Source organism: Salmo salar, chromosome 04 (genome assembly GCF_965601325.2).
Source record: "Salmo salar chromosome 04, fSalSal1, whole genome shotgun sequence".
Classification (NCBI taxonomy): domain Eukaryota; kingdom Metazoa; phylum Chordata; class Actinopteri; order Salmoniformes; family Salmonidae; genus Salmo; species Salmo salar.
Window position 1 is genome coordinate 10,874,107 of NC_138294.1, and position 24,858 is coordinate 10,898,964.

The window sequence follows — 24,858 nt, forward strand, 5'->3', positions numbered from 1 at the left end:
TCTGCGTCTCACAAACAAACAGCGGTTAGAACCAAAAATCTCAAACCAAAGGACAGATTTCCACCGGTCTAATGTTCATTGCTCGTGTTTCTTGGCCCAAGCAAGTCTCTTCTTATTATTGGTGTCCTTTAGTAGTGGTTTCTTTGTGGCAATTTGACCATGAAGGCCTGATTCACACATTCTCCTCTGAACAGTTGATGTTGAGATGTGTCTGTTACTTGAACTCTGTGAAGCATTTATTTGGGCTGCAATTTCTGAGGCTGGTAACTCTAATGAACGTATCCTCTGCAGCAGAGGTAACTCTGGGTCTTCCTTTCCTGTGGCGGTCCTCATGAGAGCCAGTTTCATCATCACGCTTGTCAGTCGTTTTTGCGACTGCACTTGAAGCAACTTTCAAAGTTCTTAATTTTCCTGATTGACTGACCTTCATGTCTTAAAGTAATGATGGACTGTAGTTTCTCTTTGCTTATTTGAGCTGTTTTTGCCATAATATGGACTTGGTCTTTTACCAAATAGGACTATCTTCTGTATACCACCCCTACCTTGTCACAACACAACTGATTGGCTCAAATGCATTAAGAAGGAAAGAAATTCCACAAACCTGTTGTGTCTCTGTAGGATCTCTCCACCCATTAACCTGCTGTTTCTCTGTGGGATCTCTCTAGGATCTCTCCACCCATTAACCTGCTGTCTCTCTGTAGGATCTCTCTAGGATCTCTCCACCCATTAACCTGCTGTCTCTCTGTAGGATCTCTCTAGGATCTCTCCACCCATTAACCTGCTGTCTCTCTGTAGGATCTCTCTAGGATCTCTCCACCCATTAACCTGTTGTCTCTCTCTAGGATCTCTCTAGGATCTCTCCACCCATTAACCTGTTGTGTCTCTGTAGGATCTCTCTAGGATCTCTCCACCCATTAACCTGCTGTCTCTCTGTAGGAACTCTCTAGGATCTCTCCACCCATTAACCTGTTGTGTCTCTGTAGGATCTCTCTAGGATCTCTCCACCCATTAACCTGCTGTTTCTCTGTAGGATCTCTCTAGGATCTCTCCACCCATTAACCTGCTGTTTCTCTGTTGTCTCTCTCTAGGATCTCTCCACCCATTAACCTGTTGTCTCTCTCTAGGATCTCTCTAGGATCTCTCCACCCATTAACCTGTTGTCTCTCTCTAGGATCTCTCTAGGATCTCTCCACCCATTAACCTGTTGTCTCTCTCTAGGATCTCTCTAGGATCTCTCCACCCATTAACCTGCTGTTTCTCTGTAGGATCTCTCTAGGATCTCTCCACCCATTAACCTGTTGTCTCTCTCTAGGATCTCTCTAGGATCTCTCCACCCATTAACCTGTTGTCTCTCTCTAGGATCTCTCTAGGATCTCTCCACCCATTAACCTGTTGTCTCTCTCTAGGATCTCTCCATCCATTAACCTGTTGTCTCTCTCTAGGATCTCTCTATCCATTAACTTGTTTTATGTCTCTCTCTAGGATCTCTCCACCCATTAACCTGTTGTCTCTCTCTAGGATCTCTCTATCCATTAACCCGTTGTATGTCTCTCTCTAGGATCTCTCTATCCATTAACCTGTTGTATGTCTCTCTCTAGGATCTCTCTATCCATTAACCCGTTGTATGTCTCTCTCTAGGATCTCTCTATCCATTAACCTGTTGTATGTCTCTCTCTAGGATCTCTCTATCCATTAACCCGTTGTATGTCTCTCTCTAGGATCTCTCTATCCATTAACCCGTTGTATGACTCTCTCTAGAATCTCTCCATCCATGAACCTGTTGTATGTCTCTCTCTAGGATCTCTCTATCCATTAACCTGTTGTATGTCTCTCTCTAGGATCTCTCCATCCATTAACCTGTTGTCTCTCTCTAGGATCTCTCTAGGATCTCTCCACCCATTAACCTGTTGTCTCTCTCTAGGATCTCTCCACCCATTAACCTGTTGTCTCTCTCTAGGATCTCTCTAGGATCTCTCCACCCATTAACCTGTTGTCTCTCTCTAGGATCTCTCTAGGATCTCTCCACCCATTAACCTGCTGTTTCTCTGTAGGATCTCTCTAGGATCTCTCCACCCATTAACCTGTTGTCTCTCTCTCGGATCTCTCTAGGATCTCTCCACCCATTAACCTGTTGTCTCTCTCTAGGATCTCTCTAGGATCTCTCCACCCATTAACCTGTTGTCTCTCTCTAGGATCTCTCCACCCATTAACCTGCTGTCTCTCTAGGATCTCTCTAGGATCTCTCCACCCATTAACCTGTTGTCTCTCTCTAGGATCTCTCTAGGATCTCTCCACCCATTAACCTGCTGTCTCTCTCTAGGATCTCTCTATCCATTAACCTGCTGTCTCTCTCTAGGATCTCTCTAGGATCTCTCCACACATTAACCTGTTGTCTCTCTCTAGGATCTCTCTAGGATCTCTGTAGGATCTCTCCACCCATTAACCTGTTGTCTCTCTCTAGGATCTCTCTAGGATCTCTCCACCCATTAACCTGTTGTCTCTCTCTAGGATCTCTCCACCCATTAACCTGTTGTCTCTCTCTAGGATCTCTCTAGGATCTCTCCACCCATTAACCTGTTGTCTCTCTCTAGGATCTCTCCACCCATTAACCTGTTGTCTCTCTCTAGGATCTCTCTAGGATCTCTCCACCCATTAACCTGTTGTCTCTCTCTAGGATCTCTCTAGGATCTCTCCACCCATTAACCTGCTGTTTCTCTGTAGGATCTCTCTAGGATCTCTCCACCCATTAACCTGTTGTCTCTCTCTAGGATCTCTCTAGGATCTCTCCACCCATTAACCTGTTGTCTCTCTCTAGGATCTCTCTAGGATCTCTCCACCCATTAACCTGTTGTCTCTCTCTAGGATCTCTCCATCCATTAACCTGTTGTCTCTCTCTAGGATCTCTCTATCCATTAACCTGTTTTATGTCTCTCTCTAGGATCTCTCCACCCATTAACCTGTTGTCTCTCTCTAGGATCTTTCTATCCATTAACCCGTTGTATGTCTCTCTCTAGGATCTCTCTATCCATTAACCTGTTGTATGTCTCTCTCTAGGATCTCTCTATCCATTAACCCGTTGTATGTCTCTCTCTAGGATCTCTCTATCCATTAACCTGTTGTATGTCTCTCTCTAGGATCTCTCTATCCATTAACCCGTTGTATGTCTCTCTCTAGGATCTCTCTATCCATTAACCCGTTGTATGACTCTCTCTAGAATCTCTCCATCCATGAACCTGTTGTATGTCTCTCTCTAGGATCTCTCTATCCATTAACCTGTTGTATGTCTCTCTCTAGGATCTCTCCATCCATTAACCTGTTGTCTCTCTCTAGGATCTCTCTAGGATCTCTCCACCCATTAACCTGTTGTCTCTCTCTAGGATCTCTCCACCCATTAACCTGTTGTCTCTCTCTAGGATCTCTCTAGGATCTCTCCACCCATTAACCTGTTGTCTCTCTCTAGGATCTCTCTAGGATCTCTCCACCCATTAACCTGCTGTTTCTCTGTAGGATCTCTCTAGGATCTCTCCACCCATTAACCTGTTGTCTCTCTCTCGGATCTCTCTAGGATCTCTCCACCCATTAACCTGTTGTCTCTCTCTAGGATCTCTCTAGGATCTCTCCACCCATTAACCTGTTGTCTCTCTCTAGGATCTCTCCACCCATTAACCTGCTGTCTCTCTAGGATCTCTCTAGGATCTCTCCACCCATTAACCTGTTGTCTCTCTCTAGGATCTCTCTAGGATCTCTCCACCCATTAACCTGCTGTCTCTCTCTAGGATCTCTCTATCCATTAACCTGCTGTCTCTCTCTAGGATCTCTCTAGGATCTCTCCACACATTAACCTGTTGTCTCTCTCTAGGATCTCTCTAGGATCTCTGTAGGATCTCTCCACCCATTAACCTGTTGTCTCTCTCTAGGATCTCTCTAGGATCTCTCCACCCATTAACCTGTTGTCTCTCTCTAGGATCTCTCTAGGATCTCTCCACCCATTAACCTGTTGTCTCTCTCTAGGATCTCTCCACCCATTAACCTGTTGTCTCTCTCTAGGATCTCTCTAGGATCTCTCCACCCATTAACCTGCTGTTTCTCTCTAGGATCTCTCTAGGATCTCTCCATCCATTAACCTGTTGTCTCTCTCTAGGATCTCTCTAGGATCTCTCCATCCATTAACCCGTTGTATGTCTCTCTAGGATCTCTCTATCCATTAACCCGTTGTATGTCTCTCTCTAGGATCTCTCCATCCATTAACCTGTTATCTCTCTCTAGGATCTCTCCACCCATTAACCTGTTGTCTCTCTCTAGGATCTCTCTAGGATCTCTCCACCCATTAACCCATTGTATGTCTCTCTCTAGGATCTCTCCACCCATTAACCTGTTGTCTCTCTCTAGGATATCTCTATCCATTAACCCGTTGTATGTCTCTCTCTAGGATCTCTCCATCCATTGACCCGTTGTATGTCTCTCTCTAGGATCTCTCTATCCATTAACCCGTTGTATGTCTCTCTCTAGGATCTCTCTATCCATTAACCCGTTGTATGTCTCTCTCTAGAATCTCTCTATCCATTAACCCGTTGTATGTCTCTCTCTAGGATCTCTCTATCCATTAACCCGTTGTATGTCTCTCTCTAGAATCTCTCTATCCATTAACCCGTTGTATGTCTCTCTCTAGGATCTCTCTATCCATTAACCCATTGTATGTCTCTCTCTAGGATCTCTCCATCCATTAACCTGTTGTATGTCTCTCTCTAGGATCTCTCCATCCATTAACCTGTTGTCTCTCTCTAGGATCTCTCTATCCATTAACCTGTTGTATGTCTCTCTCTAGGATCTCTCTATCCATTAACCCGTTGTATGTCTCTCTCTAGGATCTCTCTAGCCATTAACCTGTTGTATGTCTCTCTCTAGGATCTCTCTATCCATTAACCTGTTGTATGTCTCTCTCTAGGATCTCTCTATCCATTAACCCGTTGTATGTCTCTCTCTAGGATCTCTCTAGCCATTAACCTGTTGTATGTCTCTCTCTAGGATCTCTCCATCCATTAACCCGTTGTATGTCTCTCTCTAGGATCTCTCTATCCATTAACCTGTTGTCTCTCTCTAGGATCTCTCCATCCATTAACCCGTTGTATGTCTCTCTCTAGGATCTCTCCATCCATTAACCTGTTGTCTCTCTCTAGGATCTCTCTATCCATTAACCCGTTGTATGTCTCTCTCTAGGATCTCTCTATCCATTAACCTGTTGTATGTCTCTCTCTAGGATCTCTCTATCCATTAACCCGTTGTATGTCTCTCTCTAGGATCTCTCTATCCATTAACCCGTTGTATGACTCTCTCTAGAATCTCTCCATCCATGAACCTGTTGTATGTCTCTCTCTAGGATCTCTCTATCCATTAACCCGTTGTATGTCTCTCTCTAGGATCTCTCCATCCATTAACCCGTTGTATGTCTCTCTCTAGGATCTTTCCATCCATTAACCCGTTGTATGTCTCTCTCTAGGATCTCTCCATCCATTAACCCGTTGTATGTCTCTCTCTAGGATCTCTCTATCCATTAACCCGTTGTATGTCTCTCTCTAGAATCTCTCCATCCATTAACCCGTTGTATGTCTCTCTCTAGGATCTCTCTATCCATTAACCCGTTGTATGTCTCTCTCTAGGATCTCTCCATCCATTAACCTGTTGTATGTCTCTCTCTAGGATCTCTCCATCCATTAACCTGTTGTCTCTCTCTAGGATCTCTCTATCCATTAACCTGTTGTATGTCTCTCTCTAGGATCTCTCTATCCATTAACCGGTTGTATGTCTCTCTCTAGGATCTCTCTAGCCATTAACCTGTTGTATGTCTCTCTCTAGGATCTCTCTATCCATTAACCTGTTGTATGTCTCTCTCTAGGATCTCTCTATCCATTAACCCGTTGTATGTCTCTCTCTAGGATCTCTCTAGCCATTAACCTGTTGTATGTCTCTCTCTAGGATCTCTCCATCCATTAACCCGTTGTATGTCTCTCTCTAGGATCTCTCTATCCATTAACCTGTTGTCTCTCTCTAGGATCTCTCCATCCATTAACCCGTTGTATGTCTCTCTCTAGGATCTCTCCATCCATTAACCCGTTGTATGTCTCTCTCTAGGATCTCTCTAGCCATTAACCTGTTGTATGTCTCTCTCTAGGATCTCTCCATCCATTAACCCATTGTATGTCTCTCTCTAGGATCTCTCCATCCATTAACCTGTTGTATGTCTCTCTCTAGGATCTCTCCATCCATTAACCTGTTGTCTCTCTCTAGGATCTCTCTATCCATTAACCTGTTGTATGTCTCTCTCTAGGATCTCTCTATCCATTAACCCGTTGTATGTCTCTCTCTAGGATCTCTCTAGCCATTAACCTGTTGTATGTCTCTCTCTAGGATCTCTCTATCCATTAACCTGTTGTATGTCTCTCTCTAGGATCTCTCTATCCATTAACCCGTTGTATGTCTCTCTCTAGGATCTCTCTAGCCATTAACCTGTTGTATGTCTCTCTCTAGGATCTCTCCATCCATTAACCCGTTGTATGTCTCTCTCTAGGATCTCTCTATCCATTAACCTGTTGTCTCTCTCTAGGATCTCTCCATCCATTAACCCGTTGTATGTCTCTCTCTAGGATCTCTCCATCCATTAACCTGTTGTCTCTCTCTAGGATCTCTCTATCCATTAACCCGTTGTATGTCTCTCTCTAGGATCTCTCTATCCATTAACCTGTTGTATGTCTCTCTCTAGGATCTCTCTATCCATTAACCCGTTGTATGTCTCTCTCTAGGATCTCTCTATCCATTAACCCGTTGTATGACTCTCTCTAGAATCTCTCCATCCATGAACCTGTTGTATGTCTCTCTCTAGGATCTCTCTATCCATTAACCCGTTGTATGTCTCTCTCTAGGATCTCTCCATCCATTAACCCGTTGTATGTCTCTCTCTAGGATCTTTCCATCCATTAACCCGTTGTATGTCTCTCTCTAGGATCTCTCCATCCATTAACCCGTTGTATGTCTCTCTCTAGGATCTCTCTATCCATTAACCCGTTGTATGTCTCTCTCTAGAATCTCTCCATCCATTAACCCGTTGTATGTCTCTCTCTAGGATCTCTCTATCCATTAACCCGTTGTATGTCTCTCTCTAGGATCTCTCCATCCATTAACCTGTTGTATGTCTCTCTCTAGGATCTCTCCATCCATTAACCTGTTGTCTCTCTCTAGGATCTCTCTATCCATTAACCTGTTGTATGTCTCTCTCTAGGATCTCTCTATCCATTAACCCGTTGTATGTCTCTCTCTAGGATCTCTCTAGCCATTAACCTGTTGTATGTCTCTCTCTAGGATCTCTCTATCCATTAACCTGTTGTATGTCTCTCTCTAGGATCTCTCTATCCATTAACCCGTTGTATGTCTCTCTCTAGGATCTCTCTAGCCATTAACCTGTTGTATGTCTCTCTCTAGGATCTCTCCATCCATTAACCCGTTGTATGTCTCTCTCTAGGATCTCTCTATCCATTAACCTGTTGTCTCTCTCTAGGATCTCTCCATCCATTAACCCGTTGTATGTCTCTCTCTAGGATCTCTCCATCCATTAACCTGTTGTCTCTCTCTAGGATCTCTCTATCCATTAACCCGTTGTATGTCTCTCTCTAGGATCTCTCTATCCATTAACCTGTTGTATGTCTCTCTCTAGGATCTCTCTATCCATTAACCCGTTGTATGTCTCTCTCTAGGATCTCTCTATCCATTAACCCGTTGTATGACTCTCTCTAGAATCTCTCCATCCATGAACCTGTTGTATGTCTCTCTCTAGGATCTCTCTATCCATTAACCCGTTGTATGTCTCTCTCTAGGATCTCTCCATCCATTAACCCGTTGTATGTCTCTCTCTAGGATCTTTCCATCCATTAACCCGTTGTATGTCTCTCTCTAGGATCTCTCCATCCATTAACCCGTTGTATGTCTCTCTCTAGGATCTCTCTATCCATTAACCCGTTGTATGTCTCTCTCTAGAATCTCTCCATCCATTAACCCGTTGTATGTCTCTCTCTAGAATCTCTCTATCCATTAACCCGTTGTATGTCTCTCTAGGATCTCTTTATCCATTAATCCGTTGTATGTCTCTCTCTAGGATCTCTCTATCCATTAACCTGTTGTCTCTCTCTAGGATCTCTCTAGCCATTAACCTGTTTTATGTCTCTCTCTAGGATCTCTCTAGGATCTCTCTATCAATTAACCTGTTGTATGTCTCTCTCTAGGATCTCTCTATCCATTAACCCGTTGTATGTCTCTCTCTAGGATCTCTCTATCCATTAACCCGTTGTATGTCTCTCTCTAGGATCTCTCCATCCATTAACCTGTTGTATGTCTCTCTCTAGGATCTCTCTATCCATTAACCCGTTGTATGTCTCTCTCTAGGATCTCTCTATCCATTAACCCGTTGTATGTCTCTCTCTAGGATCTCTCTATCCATTAACCTGTTGTATGTCTCTCTCTAGGATCTCTCTATCCATTAACCCGTTGTATGTCTCTCTCTAGGATCTCTCCATCCATTAACCTGTTGTCTCTCTCTAGGATCTCTCCATCCATTAACCTGTTGTATGTCTCTCTCTAGGATCTCTCCATCCATTAACCTGTTGTATGTCTCTCTCTAGGATCTCTCTATCCATTAACCTGTTGTATGTCTCTCTCTAGGATCTCTCTATCCATTAACCTGTTGTATGTCTCTCTCTAGGATCTCTCCATCCATTAACCTGTTGTATGTCTCTCTCTAGGATCTCTCTATCCATTAACCCTTTGTATGTCTCTCTCTAGGATCTCTCTATCCATTAACCCGTTGTATGTTTCTCTAGGATCTCTCCATCCATTAAGCTGTTGTATGTCTCTCTCTAGGATCTCTCTATCCATTAACCTGTTGTATGTCTCTCTCTAGGATCTCTCTATCCATTAACCCGTTGTATGTTTCTCTAGGATCTCTCCATCCATTAAGCTGTTGTATGTCTCTCTCTAGGATCTCTCCATCCATTAAGCTGTTGTATGTCTCTCTCTAGGATCTCTCCATCCATTAACCCGTTGTTTGTCTCTCTAGGATCGTTGCTACCTGTGTCTGATGGGGGCTCTTCAGTTAGACCTTGGTGGGGCTCCAGCAGGACCAGCTGGTACAGGGAAGACAGAGACCACTAAGGACCTGGCCAAGGCTCTGTCCATCCAGTGTGTTGTCTTCAACTGTTCTGATGGACTGGACTACAAGGTACTGATTAGACTTACCAGCACAGCGCCTTCTATTCCAGTGCTCTAGCACTGCACGGCTGAGTCAGATAATCAGAGATTGATGATGAGTTGGTTATTTCAATCAGCTGTGTAGTGCTAGGGCAAAAACCAAACCGACTTTGGGAAACCCTGTTCTCTCCCCCTCTTCCTTTACCCTTCTAATCCTAACCCTCTTCCTGTCTCTCTGTCTCTCTCTCTCCTATTGTCTTTGTTTTACCCAGACACTAACACTAGGGGACAGTGTCACCACAGCAGTGGATCTTCTTCATAATGAAGGATCCTGTTATATTCCTGCTATCTGCTGAACCAATCACCTGTCTGTGTTTCAGATGATGGGGAAGTTCTTCAGTGGTCTGGCCCAATCAGGGGCCTGGTGCTGTTTTGATGAGTTTAACCGCATCGACATCGAGGTGCTGTCTGTCATCGCCCAGCAACTCATTACTATCCGCAATGCCAAGATGGCCAAGGTATACCCTCCCCTTTTATAATATCTTTACATTTAGAAACTGGGTGGTTCGAGGCCTGAATGCTGATTGGCTCAAATCCATGGTATATGAGACAGTATACCACGGGTATGACAAAACGTTTATTTTTACTGTTCTAATTATGTTGATAACCAGTTTATAATAGCATTAAGGCACCTCTGGGTTTGTGGTATATGACCAATGACCAATATAGCCGTGGTATATTGTCCAATAACCACACCTCCTCGGGCCTTATTGCTGAAATATATCACAAATACAGTATATACTGGTAGCTACAACTCACCACCATCCACAATGTGAAGATGGCCAAGGTATAGCTACACCTGGTCACCCACAGCCTTCCTCTAATCTCCATCCATCATACCAGTCAGGCAAGATGGATGTCCGCTCGGCTGAAGAAGTTGTTATCCCTCTGAACTAAAGCCTGGATATCAGTCTAACAGAGGTAGTTCCTGTTGTCAAAGTGATGTGTACTCTACCAAAGAAAACAAGATGGTAGATGCTCACAACCTGGTTTAGTCCTCCTGTCATGTGGTCTCTGTCTTGTAGCTGTCCAGGTTCATGTTTGAGGGCAGAGAGATCAAGCTGGTGATGACATGTGCTGCCTTCATCACTATGAACCCAGGCTACGCTGGACGCACTGAGCTCCCTGACAACCTCAAAGCCCTGTTCAGACCCATAGCCATGATGGTGCCCAACTATGCCCTGATCGCTGAGGTAACTGGGGGGCTGGGGATGTGTTACGGTGCTGTGGTCATTTGTAGTTGGGGACCAGATAACTGACTTCCGTTTCTCCCCCTCCTGCTTCCATTCTCTCCTCCCCCCACCCCCCTCCTCTAGGTGATCCTCTACTCTGAGGGTTTTGAGTCCAGTAAGACTCTGGTCCAGTAAGATGACCTCTCTCTCTCTCCTCTAGGTGATCCTCTACTCTGAGGGTTTTGAGTCCAGTAAGACTCTGGTCCAGTAAGATGACCTCTCTCTCTCTCCTCTAGGTGATCCTCTACTCTGAGGGTTTTGAGTCCAGTAAGACTCTGGTCCGTAAGATGACCTCTCTCTCTCTCCTCTAGGTGATCCTCTACTCTGAGGGTTTTGAGTCCAGTAAGACTCTGGTCAGTAAGATGACCTCTCTCTCTCTCCTCTAGGTGATCCTCTACTCTGAGGGTTTTGAGTCCAGTAAGACTCTGGTCCAGTAAGATGACCTCTCTCTCTCTCCTCTAGGTGATCCTCTACTCTGAGTGTTTTGAGTCCAGTAAGACTCTGGTCTGTAAGATGACCTCTCTCTCTCTCCTCTAGGTGATCCTCTACTCTGAGGGTTTTGAGTCCAGTAAGACTCTGGTCCGTAAGATGACCTCTCTCTCTCTCCTCTAGGTGATCCTCTACTCTGAGGGTTTTGAGTCCAGTAAGACTCTGGTCCATAAGATGACCTCTCTCTCTCCTCTAGGTGATCCTCTACTCTGAGGGTTTTGAGTCCAGTAAGATGTCCTCTCTCTCTCTCCTCTAGGTGATCCTCTACTCTGAGGGTTTTGAGTCCAGTAAGACTCTGGTCCAGTAAGATGACCTCTCTCTCTCTCCTCTAGGTGATCCTCTACTCTGAGGGTTTTGAGTCCAGTAAGACTCTGGTCCAGTAAGATGACCTCTCTCTCTCTCCTCTAGGTGATCCTCTACTCTGAGGGTTTTGAGTCCAGTAAGACTCTGGTCCAGTAAGATGACCTCTCTCTCTCTCCTCTAGGTGATCCTCTACTCTGAGGGTTTTGAGTCCAGTAAGACTCTGGTCTGTAAGATGACCTCTCTCTCTCTCCTCTAGGTGATCCTCTACTCTGAGGGTTTTGAGTCCAGTAAGACTGGTCCGTAAGATGACCTCTCTCTCTCCTCTAGGTGATCCTCTACTCTGAGGGTTTTGAGTCCAGTAAGACTGGTCCGTAAGATGACCTCTCTCTCTCCTCTAGGTGATCCTCTACTCTGAGGGTTTTGAGTCCAGTAAGACTCTGGTCCGTAAGATGACCTCTCTCTCTCTCTCCTCTAGGTGATCCTCTACTCTGAGGGTTTTGAGTCCAGTAAGACTCTGGCCCGTAAGATGACCCAGATGTACAAGCTGTGTTCTGAGCAGCTCTCCCAACAGGACCACTACGACTTCGGCATGAGGGCCGTCAAGTCTGTCCTCGTCATGGCAGGGTAGGACCCACAGGGGGTGTTGTTCTCTACCGGTCTAGGTTAGGACACAACGTTGTACCCAACCTGTTCAATCAAACCGGTATCTGTTAGAGTTTGGGGGTAAAAAAACAAGGTACTTTTGAACTCGTCATGACCGGATAGGACACAGAGAGAAAAACTGAACTCTATTCAATCAAAACCACAAGCCAGTATCTGACCGTTTCTGGGCTTATGAAAAAACAAGGTAAAGGTAGCTTTATGTACAAATCAGATTGAACCGATGTTCAGTTTTATCCTCATAGTGCCGTTTACAGATCCCCCTCTACCCAGAACCCCCTACCCTTACGCATTTTACAGGCAAATGTGAACCCTTGGTTGCATCCCCAATGGCACCATATTCCCTATGCAGTGCACTACTTTTGACCAGCTTTAGATAGGGAATAGGGTGCCATGTGAGACACAGCCCCTATTGTCAAAGCTGAGAGTGACACAGTGCAGGAGGGTGACAAGGAGAGCAGACTAGACGAGGGAAAAGCCTTGTTTCCTCTCTGCAGGGCTGACTCAGAGAGAATAGGATAGTAGCATAGGGCATCCTGCCTGGTCCACTGACACATTCCTCATCAGATGACAGCTCCCTGACAGGAAGAGCAGACTAGACGAGGGAAAAGCCTTGTTTCCTCTCTGCAGGGCTGACTCAGAGAGAATAGGATAGTAGCATAGGACATCCTGCCTGGTCCACTGACACATTCCTCATCAGATGACAGCTCCCTGACAGGAAGGACTGAGACACTATATCAACATCATATTAAAGATGATTGGCATCATTCAGATCCTCCTGGTCCAGATGTGGTAGTGATTTCCCCTGTCTGTCCCATCCATCACGCTTTATCCCAGATTGACTCACGCAGCTATTTTCTTGTCACAGGGTGAGTTGTTCATTTTACAGGTGTGTGAGTAACAAGCCCTCTGGCTGCCTTTAGAGCCACCCTCTTCTGTCTGTCTCATTCGCTTTTTACTACCGCTGTAAATCCAATTGAATGGGCCTGCCATTATCACCCTGTGTGTGTGGGTGTGTGTGTTACAGCACATTATTAATGAATGGGTTGATGAACAGTCACTGAGGAATCATCATCCACCTTGATTAGCCTAGCTCTGGGAAACAAGGGAGAGAGGCAGAGTAAAGAGAGAGACAGGAGGAGAGGAATTCACTTCTACCTAACAACCTCCAACCAAGCTGTGTGTGTCTGCATGTGTGTTTGTGTGTAACAGAGAGATGGTGAGTGTGTTTAAAGTGATGTATTCAGTTCAGCGACCTTTAGACGACCCAGTGATGTATTCAGTTCAGTGACCTTTAGACGACCCAGTGATGTATTCAGTTCAGTGACCTTTAGACGTCCCAGTGATGTATTCAGTTCAGTGACCTTTAGACGACCCAGTGATGTATTCAGTTCAGCGACCTTTAGACGACCCAGTGATGTATTCAGTTCAGCGACCTTTAGACGTCCCAGTGATGTATTCAGTTCAGTGACCTTTAGACGACCCAGTGATGTATTCAGTTCAGTGACCTTTAGACGACCCAGTGATGTATTCAGTTCAGCGACCTTTAGACGACCCAGTGATGTATTCAGTTCAGTGACCTTTAGACGACCCAGTGATGTATTCAGTTCAGTGACCTTTAGACGACCCAGTGATGTATTCAGTTCAGTGACCTTTAGACGACCCAGTGATGTATTCAGTTCAGTGACCTTTAGACGACCCAGTGATGTATTCAGTTCAGTGACCTTTAGACGACCCAGTGATGTATTCAGTTCAGTGACCTTTAGACGACCCAGTGATGTATTCAGTTCAGTGACCTTTAGACGTCCCAGTGATGTATTCAGTTCAGTGACCTTTAGACGACCCAGTGATGTATTCAGTTCAGTGACCTTTAGACGACCCAGTGATGTATTCAGTTCAGTGACCTTTAGACGACCCAGTGATGTATTCAGTTCAGTGACCTTTAGACGTCCCAGTGATGTATTCAGTTCAGTGACCTTTAGACGACCCAGTGATGTATTCAGTTCAGTGACCTTTAGACGACCCAGTGATGTATTCAGTTCAGTGACCTTTAGACGACCCAGTGATGTATTCAGTTCAGTGACCTTTAGACGACCCAGTGATGTATTCAGTTCAGTGACCTTTAGACGACCCAGTGATGTATTCAGTTCAGTGACCTTTAGACGACCTAGTGATGTATTCAGCGACCTTTAGTCGATTCCAAATTGAAGTCAGTCAATTCAGGAAGTGATTTAAAGTTAAAAACATTTGAAATACTGTAAATAGCTTATCGTTTTCATTGTATTGAAAATTCGATTTTGACTTCAAATGGAATTGACCTGACCCATGTTAACTACAACTTCAGACATGAATGTCTTTGAAGAGAGAGGGACCCCCACATTTCTAGAGAATGTATTGTGTGTGTGACCCCTGCAGCTCTCTGAAGAGAGAGAACCCCCACCTGAGTGAAGACGTGGTTCTGATCAGGGCTCTGAGAGACTCCAATCTGCCCAAGTTCCTCACAGACGACGCTGCGCTCTTTGGGTGAGAGAACACACATAGACCCTGACACACACACACACACACACACACACACACACACACACACACACACACACACACACACACACACACACACACACACACACACACACACACACACACACACACACACACACAGACAAACCAATGGTGTCCCACAGCTAATGCATGTTACAGCACTATGGAGAAGAATAGAACGTTGCACTGTTATACGTTCATGATGCCTTACTGCAGACTCTGCTGTGTGTGTTTGTCCGTATGACGGTTCTGTGTTTGTGTGTTCTCTGCTCTAGTGGCATCATGTCTGACCTGTTCCCTGGTGTGTCCATCCCTGAACATGACTACGGTGTTCTCCAGACCACCATCCTGGAGTCTCTAGTAAAACGCAACCTGCAGCCCCTACCCAGCATGACGCACAAGGTACTGACTGACCCTACCCAGCATGACGCACAAGGTACTGACTGACCCTACCCAGCATGACCAACAAGGTACTGACTGACCCTACCCAGCATGACGCACAAGCTACTGACTGACCCTACCCAGCATGACGCACAAGGTACTGACTGACCCTACCCAGCATGACGCACAAGGTACTGACTGACCCTACCCAGCATGACCAACAAGGTACTGACTGACCCTACCCAGCATGACGCACAAGGTACTGACTGACCCTACCCAGCATGACCAACAAGGTACTGACTGACCCTACCCAGCATGACCAACAAGGTACTGACTGACCCTACCCAACATGACGCACAAGGTACTGACTGACCCTACCCAGCATGACCAACAAGGTACTGACTGACTGCCCCAACCCAACATGACCAACAAGGTACTGACTGACCCTACCCAGCATGACCAACAAGGTACTGACTGGACCTACCCAGCATGACCAACAAGGTACTGACTGGCCCTACCCAACATGACGCACAAGGTACTGACTGACTGCCCCAACCCAACATGACCAACAAGGTACTGACTGACCCTACCCAGCATGACCAACAAGGTACTGACTGGACCTACCCAGCATGACCAACAAGGTACTGACTGACCCTACCCATCATGACCAACAAGGTACTGACTGACCCTACCCATCATGACCAACAAGGTACTGACTGACCCTACCCAGCATGACCAACAAGGTACTGACTGACCCTACCCAGCATGACCAACAAGGTACTGACTGACCCTACCCAACATGACCAACAAGGTACTGACTGTCCCTACCCATCATGACCAACAAGGTACTGACTGGCCCTACCCATCATGACCAACAAGGTACTGACTGACCCTACCCAGCATGACCAACAAGGTACTGACTGACCCTACCCAGCATGACGCACACGGTACTGACTGACCCTACCCAGCATGACCAACAAGGTACTGACTGACCCTACCCAGCATGACCAACAAGGTACTGACTGACCCTACCCAACATGACCAACAAGGTACTGACTGACCCTACCCAGCATGACGCACACGGTACTGACTGACCCTACCCAGCATGACCAACAAGGTACTGACTGACCCTACCCATCATGACCAACAAGGTACTGACTGACCCTACCCATCATGACCAACAAGGAATTCACTGGCCCTACCCAGCATGACCAACAAGGTACTGACTGACCCTACCCAACATGACCAACAAGGTACTGACTGTCCCTACCCATCATGACCAACAAGGTACTGACTGGCCCTACCCATCATGACCAACAAGGTACTGACTGACCCTACCCAGCATGACCAACAAGGTACTGACTGACCCTACCCAGCATGACGCACACGGTACTGACTGACCCTACCCAGCATGACCAACAAGGTACTGACTGACCCTACCCAGCATGACCAACAAGGTACTGACTGACCCTACCCAACATGACCAACAAGGTACTGACTGACCCTACCCAGCATGACGCACACGGTACTGACTGACCCTACCCAGCATGACCAACAAGGTACTGACTGACCCTACCCATCATGACCAACAAGGTACTGACTGACCCTACCCATCATGACCAACAAGGAATTCACTGGCCCTACCCATCATGACCAACAAGGTACTGACTGACCCTACCCATCATGACCAACAAGGAATTCACTGGCCCTACCCATCATGACCAACAAGGTACTGACTATCCCTACCCAACATGACCAACAAGGTACTGACTGACCCTACCCAACATGACCAACAAGGTACTGACTGTTCCTACCCAGCATGACCAACAAGGTACTGACTGGCCCTACCCATCATGACCAACAAGGTACTGACTGACTGCCCCAACCCAACATGACCAACAAGGTACTGACTGACTGCCCCAACCCAGCATGACCAACAAGGTACTGACTGACCCTACCCAGCATGACCAACAAGGTACTGACTGACCCTACCCAGCATGACTAACAAGGTACTGACTGACCCTACCCAGCATGACTAACAAGGTACTGACTGACCCTACCCAGCATGACCAACAAGGTACTGACTGACTGCCCCAACCCAACATGACCAACAAGGTACTGACTGACCCTACCCAGCATGACCAACAAGGTACTGACTGTTCCTACCCAGCATGACCAACAAGGTACTGACTGGCCCTACCCAGCATGACCAACAAGGTACTGACTGACTGCCCCAACCCAACATGACCAACAAGGTACTGACTGACTGCCCCAACCCAACATGACGCACAAGGTACTGACTGACCCTACCCAGCATGACCAACAAGGTACTGACTGGCCCTACCCAGCATGACCAACAAGGTACTGACTGACTGCCCCAACCCAACATGACCAACAAGGTACTGACTGACTGCCCCAACCCAACATGACCAACAAGGTACTGACTGACTGCCCCAACCCAACATGACCAACAAGGTACTGACTGACTGAACTTATGTATTCATTTATATAAACATAACATAGGCCTCAAAGTGCTTCATATAATAAAGTTATCAATGATGGCTATGTCATTACAAATGATCAAGGATAAACACAAAAACATAATTCAACAAAATCATTCAATTTGGTTCAGTTTTACTTCAAATGAAAATCTATGAATTAGTGCTGATGTATATTCCTTATATGTTTCTCCATGTGGTTGTAACCCTTCCTCTCCCTCCCTCCAGGTGATCCAGCTGTATGAGACCATGATAGTACGTCATGGTGTGATGTTGGTGGGTCCTACAGGTGGAGGGAAGACCACGGTCTACACCATCCTGTCTGATACCTTAGATACCCTGTGGCAGGCTGGCCACGGGAAACACAACCCCTTCTACCTCCCTGTCAAGACATACGTCCTCAACCCCAAGTCTGTCACCATGGGAGAGCTCTACGGAGAGGTACGCCTGGCTGACAATTCATCTGTGCACTAACAGACTCACATACTGTAACTTCATTTCAACCATTTGTTGTCTATGATGTACTAATGGCTTTTCTGATGTTAATAAAGCTATAGGGGCTGATTCTCTTGACCCCTTCTAACTGCAGCTCTCTGCTCCACTGACAGCAGAACCACTGACCTTCATTTGAACTTGACTATTGTTTCTGGTGTTCCCCTTTAAGATCTGGAAAGTGGCGCGTGTCCTCCCCCTACATGAAGGAGGAGATCCTTCTGACTTAGATAACTACCGTCCAATTTCCAAATGATCTTCCCTTTTCAAACTTTTAGAATCCCTGACCAACTTTCAGCTAAGAACTTTTTAAACTTCTTAATGTGAACCAATCGGGTTTTAGACCTGGACACAGCACCGGTTCAGCTGCTACGGTTATTCTAGATGATGTGTTAAATTGCTTGGATCATAAAAAATCATTCTGCTGCCTTGTTTATAGACCTTTCCAAGGCCTTTGACACTGTTGACCGTCACATTCTCATTCAAAGGCTGACTGAAATAGGTCTGGGTCAGGCTTTTTGCAAATGGTTTGAGAATTATCTGTCAGACAGGACTCAATGCATGATTTCTGATGGTGTTAAGTCTAGTTTCCTGGATATTACAAAAGGTGTACCGCAGGGGTCGGTACTGGGACCTGTTCTCTTTACTATTTATGTAAATAATATTGGTCTATCTGTTAACTTGTAATATTCATCTGTATGCAGACGACAGTGTGATGTATGCCATTGACCCAACTGTTGACCAGGCTATGTTAGAGCTGCAATCTGACCTTGTTACCTTACAGAATGCCCTGGTTGGTTTAAAACTGGTACTTAATGTGGGCAAGACTAAATGCATGTTGTTCACTAATTCTCTCCAAAATGTTTCAGATGGACTACATATTTATTGGATGGTTCTCCCATCAATCGGGTTCCCACCTATAAATATCTGTGCATTTCGATTGACAAAGACTTAATGTTTAAAAAATATATGGATGAGCTAGTTAAGAAGCTAAGATTTAAAGTGGGCTTCTGTTTTTAGACATACTGTAGATCTGGCCTCTCCCTAAATAGCAGGAAGCAGGTTGTTAACTATGGTCATGTTTTATTGGTAATGTACATTTTTCTTCCTGTTTGTGAGAAAATGTTTGTACTCAGGGCACCATTGGGAATGAGACCCTGGTCTCAATTGGGCTGCCCTGAATAAATAAAAGTGAATACAACATTTGTTCAATCAGTCTATAAATAAATCTATCCATAAACAGTCAGTTGATTTGTTAACAGTTAACCATCCAACTCATTAATGTACCAATTAGTCCAATCAATGTATCCTTCGTTCTCTTGCTCGCTCGTTTACTCACTCACTTGCTATTGGTTTTTACCAATGTATATACACAAACATATGTCACAAAGTGCATAACATGAGCCCCTAACCTTTAATCCCTGACCCCTACAGGTGAACATATTGACCCTGGAGTGGCGTGACGGCCTGATGGCGCTCAGCGTGCGAGCGGCCTGCAACGACACCAGTGATGACCACAAGTGGATCGTGTCGGACGGTCCGGTGGACGCGCTGTGGATTGAGAACATGAACACGGTCCTGGACGATAACAAGATGCTGTGTCTGGCCAACAGCGAACGCATCAAACTGACCCCGTCTATACACATGGTGTTTGAGGTCAGAGGGGTCAAGGGTTATAGGTTAGGGGTCCCTCTTCACTGCATTCTAGTGTTGATGACAAGTGGGACAGTCACTATGGACTTCTTTGACATGAACAGATAATAGTGACATGTTAAAGATCCAAACTTGGTAAACGCTCTGCAACCTCTGTGTTGTGTGTCTCAGGTCCAGGACTTATCGGTGGCGTCCCCAGCCACAGTGAGTCGCTGTGGGATGGTCTACATCGACTCTAACGAACTCAAATGGATGCCCTATGTCCAGACCTGGATCACTGGTCTGACTAACAAGGTGATTCACCATTCTCCTTAACATGGTCCAGACCTGGATCACTGGTCTGACTAACAAGGTGATTTACCATTCTCCTTAACATGGTCCAGACCTGGATCACTGGTCTGACTAACAAGGTGATTTACCATTCTCCTTAACATGGTCCAGACCTGGATCACTGGTCTGACTAACAAGGTGATTTACCATTCTCCTTAACATGGTCCAGACCTGGATCACTGGTCTGACTAACAAGGTGATTTACCATTCTCCTTAACATGGTCCAGACCTGGATCACTGGTCTGACTAACAAGGTGATTTACCATTCTCCTTAACATGGTCCAGACCTGGATCACTGGTCTGACTAACAAGGTGATTTACCATTCTCCTTAACATGGTCCAGACCTGGATCACTGGTCTGACTAACAAGGTGATTTACCATTCTCCTTAACATGGTCCAGACCTGGATCACTGGTCTGACTAACAAGGTGATTTACCATTCTCCTTAACATGGTCCAGACCTGGATCACTGGTCTGACTAACAAGGTGATTTACCATTCTCCTTAACATGGTCCAGACCTGGATCACTGGTCTGACTAACAAGGTGATTCACCATTCTCCTTAACATGGTCCAGACCTGGATCACTGGTCTGACTAACAAGGTGATTTACCATTCTCCTTAACATGGTCCAGACCTGGATCACTGGTCTGACTAACAAGGTGATTTCCTGCTCTGATCACATCTCTACACCATCAGAATATACTTCTACCATGTCTTCATAATCATAACGCCCCTCGGTGGAAGTAGCTGTATGGGCTCAGTCAAGCCTGTTTCCCGTTGGAAATCTGTATTCTCATGTTATCGTTCTGTGAAGATCACAGAGAATGTTGCGTGTCTCAGACCAAAGACAGAGGTGTATCTAACTATATAGATGGCTAGAATGGTACTCCTACCGTCAGTGTCAGCAGATCCATCATAAACATCAACCACCACAACACATCAAAGATCATCATGTGACCCGCCACCTCTAACCTTTACACATTCTCTCTTGTATCATTAGAGGATCCTGTGAACTGTCCCTGTCTTTATGGTAACTGTGTCTTTAAATGGTTTTATATCCTCCCTCCTACTGCTGCTGTGGTTTCTGATGTTATAGCTGACAGATGATACAGACCTACAGTGTTGTCAGATGGGTTTTATCTGCTGTGGTTTCTGATGTTATAGCTGACAGATGATACAGACCTACAGTGTTGTCAGATGGGTTTTATCTGCTGTGGTTTCTGATGTTATAGCTGACAGATGATACAGACCTACAGTGTTGTCAGATGGGTTTTATCTGCTGTGGTTTCTGATGTTATAGCTGACAGATGATACAGACCTACAGTGTTGTCAGATGGGTTTTATCTGCTGTGGTTTCTGATGTTATAGCTGACAGATGATTTATCTTGATAACTCTCTATCGATTGATTGTTTGACATGGATCTTTATCTTAATTCAAAAGCCAACTTTTACCTCTTTTTCCTTGATGTCCTGATCATACATTTAAATTGCCCTGCTTCTCACTCTCTCTGCCCTCTCTGTTGCTGTCTCTCCCTCCCCCTATCCTCCTCTCCCTTCCACCTCCTCCATTCCCTCCCACTCTCCCCCCCCCAGCTCCCTGAAGCAGTGCGTGTGTACCTGTTGGCGTTGTTTGAGCAGTACGTGGAGAAGGGTCTTCAGTTTGTGTGGAAGCGTTGTGTCCAGGCCATGGGCCAGGTTGACATCAGTAAGGTCACTACCCTCTGCTGCCTGTTGGAGGCGCTGCTGCTGGGAGACGGAAGACCAGATCTCAAGATGGTAGGCTAAATGTTACTAGAACGCAGCATGACCACAACCACATATTAACCAGTCATTATACACATTTATAAACTGGGTTGTTCTAGCCCTGAAATCTGATTGGCTGACAGACGGGGTATATCAGACCGTATACCACGGGTATGACAAAACATTTATTTTTACTTCTTTAATTACATTGTTAACCAGTTTATAATAGCAATAAGGCACCTCGTGGGTTTGTGGTATTTGGCCAATATACCACGGCTAAGGGCTGTATCCAGGCACTCCACGTTGCGTCGTGCTTAAGAACAGCCCTTAGCCATGGTATATTGACCACCGCTTATTAAGTACAGCTCCATCTGTGTGTGTGTGTGTGTGTGTGTGTGTGTGTGTGTGTGTGTGTGTGTGTGTGTGTGTGTGTGTCTGTGTGTGTCTGTGTGTGTGTGTGTGTTCTAGGAAGCTAAGCACCTGAACAGTGTGTTGTGTCAGACGTTTGTGTTTTGCTACCTGTGGTCTGTGGGGGGTAACCTGACTGACAGCCACTGGGATGCCTTCGACAGCTTCGTCAGACAACAGTTTGAAGACAATAATGACGCCAAGGTTAGTAGGGCCTTCATCACCGTCATTATAGTCAAAATCATCATCATTATAATCATCATCATAGTCAGAATAATTACATTTGAAGTGGGAAGTTTACATACACTTAGGTTGGAGTCATTAACACTCGTTTTTCATCCACTCCACACATTTCTTGTTAACAAACTATAGTGTTGGCAAGTCGGTTAGGACATCTATTTTTTGCACAACCCAAGTAATTTTTCCAACAATTGTTTGCAGACAGATTATTTCACTTATAATTCACTGTATCACAATTCCAGTGGGTCAGAAGTTTACATACACTAAGTTGACTGTGCCTTTAAACAGCTTGGAAAATTCCAGAAAATTATATCATGGCTTTAGAAGCTTCTGATGGGCTAATTGACATAATTTGAGTCAATTGGAGGTGTACCTGTGGATGGATGTAGGCCTACCTTCAAACTCAGTGCCTCTTTGCTTGACATCATGAGAAAATAAAAATAAATCAGCCAAGACCTCAGAAGCAAAATTGTAGAAGTCTGGTTCATCCTTGGGAGCAATTTCCAAATGCCTGAAGGTACCACGTTCATCTGTACAAACAATAGTGTGCAAGTATAAACACCATGGGACCACGCAGCCGTCATACCGCTCAGGAAGGAGACGCGTTCTGTCTCCTAGAGATGAACGTACTTTAGTGCGAAAGTGCAAATCAATCCCAGAACAACAGCAACGGACCTTGTGAAGATGCTGGAGGAAACAGGTACAAAAGTATCTATAGCCACAGTAAAACGAGTCCTATATCGACATAACCTCAAAGGCTGCTCAGCAAGGAAGAAGCCACTGCTCCAAAACCGCCATAAATGCAACTGCACATAGGGAGAAATGTCCTCTGGTCTGATGAAACAAAAATAGAACTGTTTGGCCATAATGATCATCGTTTTGTTTGGAGGAAAAAGGGGGAGGTTTGCAAGCCGAAGAACACCATCCCAACCGTGAAGCACGGGGGTGGCAGCATCATGTTGTGGGGGTGCTTTGCTGCAGGAGGGACTGGTGCACTTCACAAAATAGATGGCATCATGAGGGAGGAAAATTATGTGGATATATTGAAGCAACATCTCAAGACATCAGTCAGGAAGTTAAAGCTTGGTCGCAAATGGATCTTCTAATGGACAATGACCCCAAGCATACTTCCAAAGTTGTGGCAAAATGGCTTAAGGACAACAAAGTCAAGGTATTGGAGTGGCCATCACAAAGCCCTGACCTCAATCCTATAGAACATTTGTGGGCAGAACTGAAAAAGTGTGTGCGAGCAAGGAGGCCTACAAACCTGACTCAGTTACACCAGCTCTGTTAGGAAGAATGTGCCAAAATTCACCCAACTTATTGTGGGAAGCTTGTGGAAGGCAACCCGAAATGTTTGACCCAAGTTTAACAATTTAAAGGCAATCCTATCAAATACTAATTGAGTGTATGTAAAGTTCTGACCTACTGGGAATGTGATGAAAGAAATAAAAGCTGAAATAAATCATTCTCTCTACTATTATTCTGACATTTCACATTCTTAAAATAAAGTGGTGATTCTAACTGACCTAAGACAGGGAATTTATATTTTGATTTAATGTCAGGAATTGTGAAAAGCTGAGTTTAAATGTATTTGGCTAAGGTGTATGTAAACTTCCGACTTCAACTGTATACTAATAATTATTATCATTGTATTCATTATAGTCAGAATTATAATAATCATCATGATTGTCAGAATTGTAATCATCATCCTCATTATAGTTAGCATTAACATCATCATCATCATAGTCAGAATTATAATCATCATCATCATAGTCAGAATTATAATCATCATTATAGTCAGAATTATAGTCATTATAGTCAGAATTGTAATCATCATCCTCATTATAGTCAGAATTATAATCATCATCATTAGTCAGAATTATAATCATCATCATTATAGTCAGAATTTTAATAATCATCATCATTATAGTCAGATTTATAATCATCATCATTATAGTCAGAATTATAATCGTCATCATTATAGTCAGAATTATAATCATCATCATTATAGTCAGAATTATAATCGTCATCATTATAGTCAGAATTATAGTCATTATAGTCAGAATTATAATCATCATCATTATAGTCAGAATTTTAATAATCATCATCATCATTAGTCAGAATTATAATCATCATCATTAGTCAGAATTATAATCATCATGAAATCTACTTCTCTTCCAGCCTCTTTCACCTGCTGTCCTTATTGCTGAGGGGAAGTCCAAACACCATAGCTAGATGTATTGATAAATATCCTACTGCATCAAACACCTTAGCTAGATGTATTGATAAATATCCTACTGCACCCAACACCTTAGCTAGATGTATTGATAAATATCCTACTGCATCAAACACCTTAGCTAGATGTATTGATAAATATCCTACTGCACCTAACACCTTAGGTAGATGTATTGATAAATATCCTACTGCACCCAACACCTTAGCTAGATGTATTGATAAATATCCTACTGCATCAAACACCTTAGCTAGATGTATTGATAAATATCCTACTGCATCAAACACCATAGCTAGATGTATTGATAAAAATCCTACTGCACCCAACACCTTAGCTAGATGTATTGATAAATATTCTACTGCA

At 44.6% G+C, this 24,858-nt stretch overlaps 1 protein-coding gene across 1 annotated transcript in view; it reads left to right on the forward strand.

The window, feature by feature from the left end:
- Window positions 1-24,858, forward strand: part of LOC106599067 (dynein axonemal heavy chain 6) — a 165,886-nt gene that overhangs the window by 42,788 nt on the left and 98,240 nt on the right. The window contains exons 30-40 of the mRNA XM_082973945.1: window positions 9,101-9,262; window positions 9,612-9,749; window positions 10,317-10,484; window positions 11,791-11,939; window positions 14,391-14,498; window positions 14,789-14,915; window positions 17,621-17,833; window positions 19,319-19,540; window positions 19,709-19,831; window positions 21,462-21,644; window positions 22,080-22,223. Of these exons, the coding sequence (XP_082830071.1) occupies window positions 9,101-9,262; window positions 9,612-9,749; window positions 10,317-10,484; window positions 11,791-11,939; window positions 14,391-14,498; window positions 14,789-14,915; window positions 17,621-17,833; window positions 19,319-19,540; window positions 19,709-19,831; window positions 21,462-21,644; window positions 22,080-22,223 (1,737 nt within the window). The remainder of the gene's footprint in view (window positions 1-9,100; window positions 9,263-9,611; window positions 9,750-10,316; window positions 10,485-11,790; window positions 11,940-14,390; window positions 14,499-14,788; window positions 14,916-17,620; window positions 17,834-19,318; window positions 19,541-19,708; window positions 19,832-21,461; window positions 21,645-22,079; window positions 22,224-24,858) is intronic.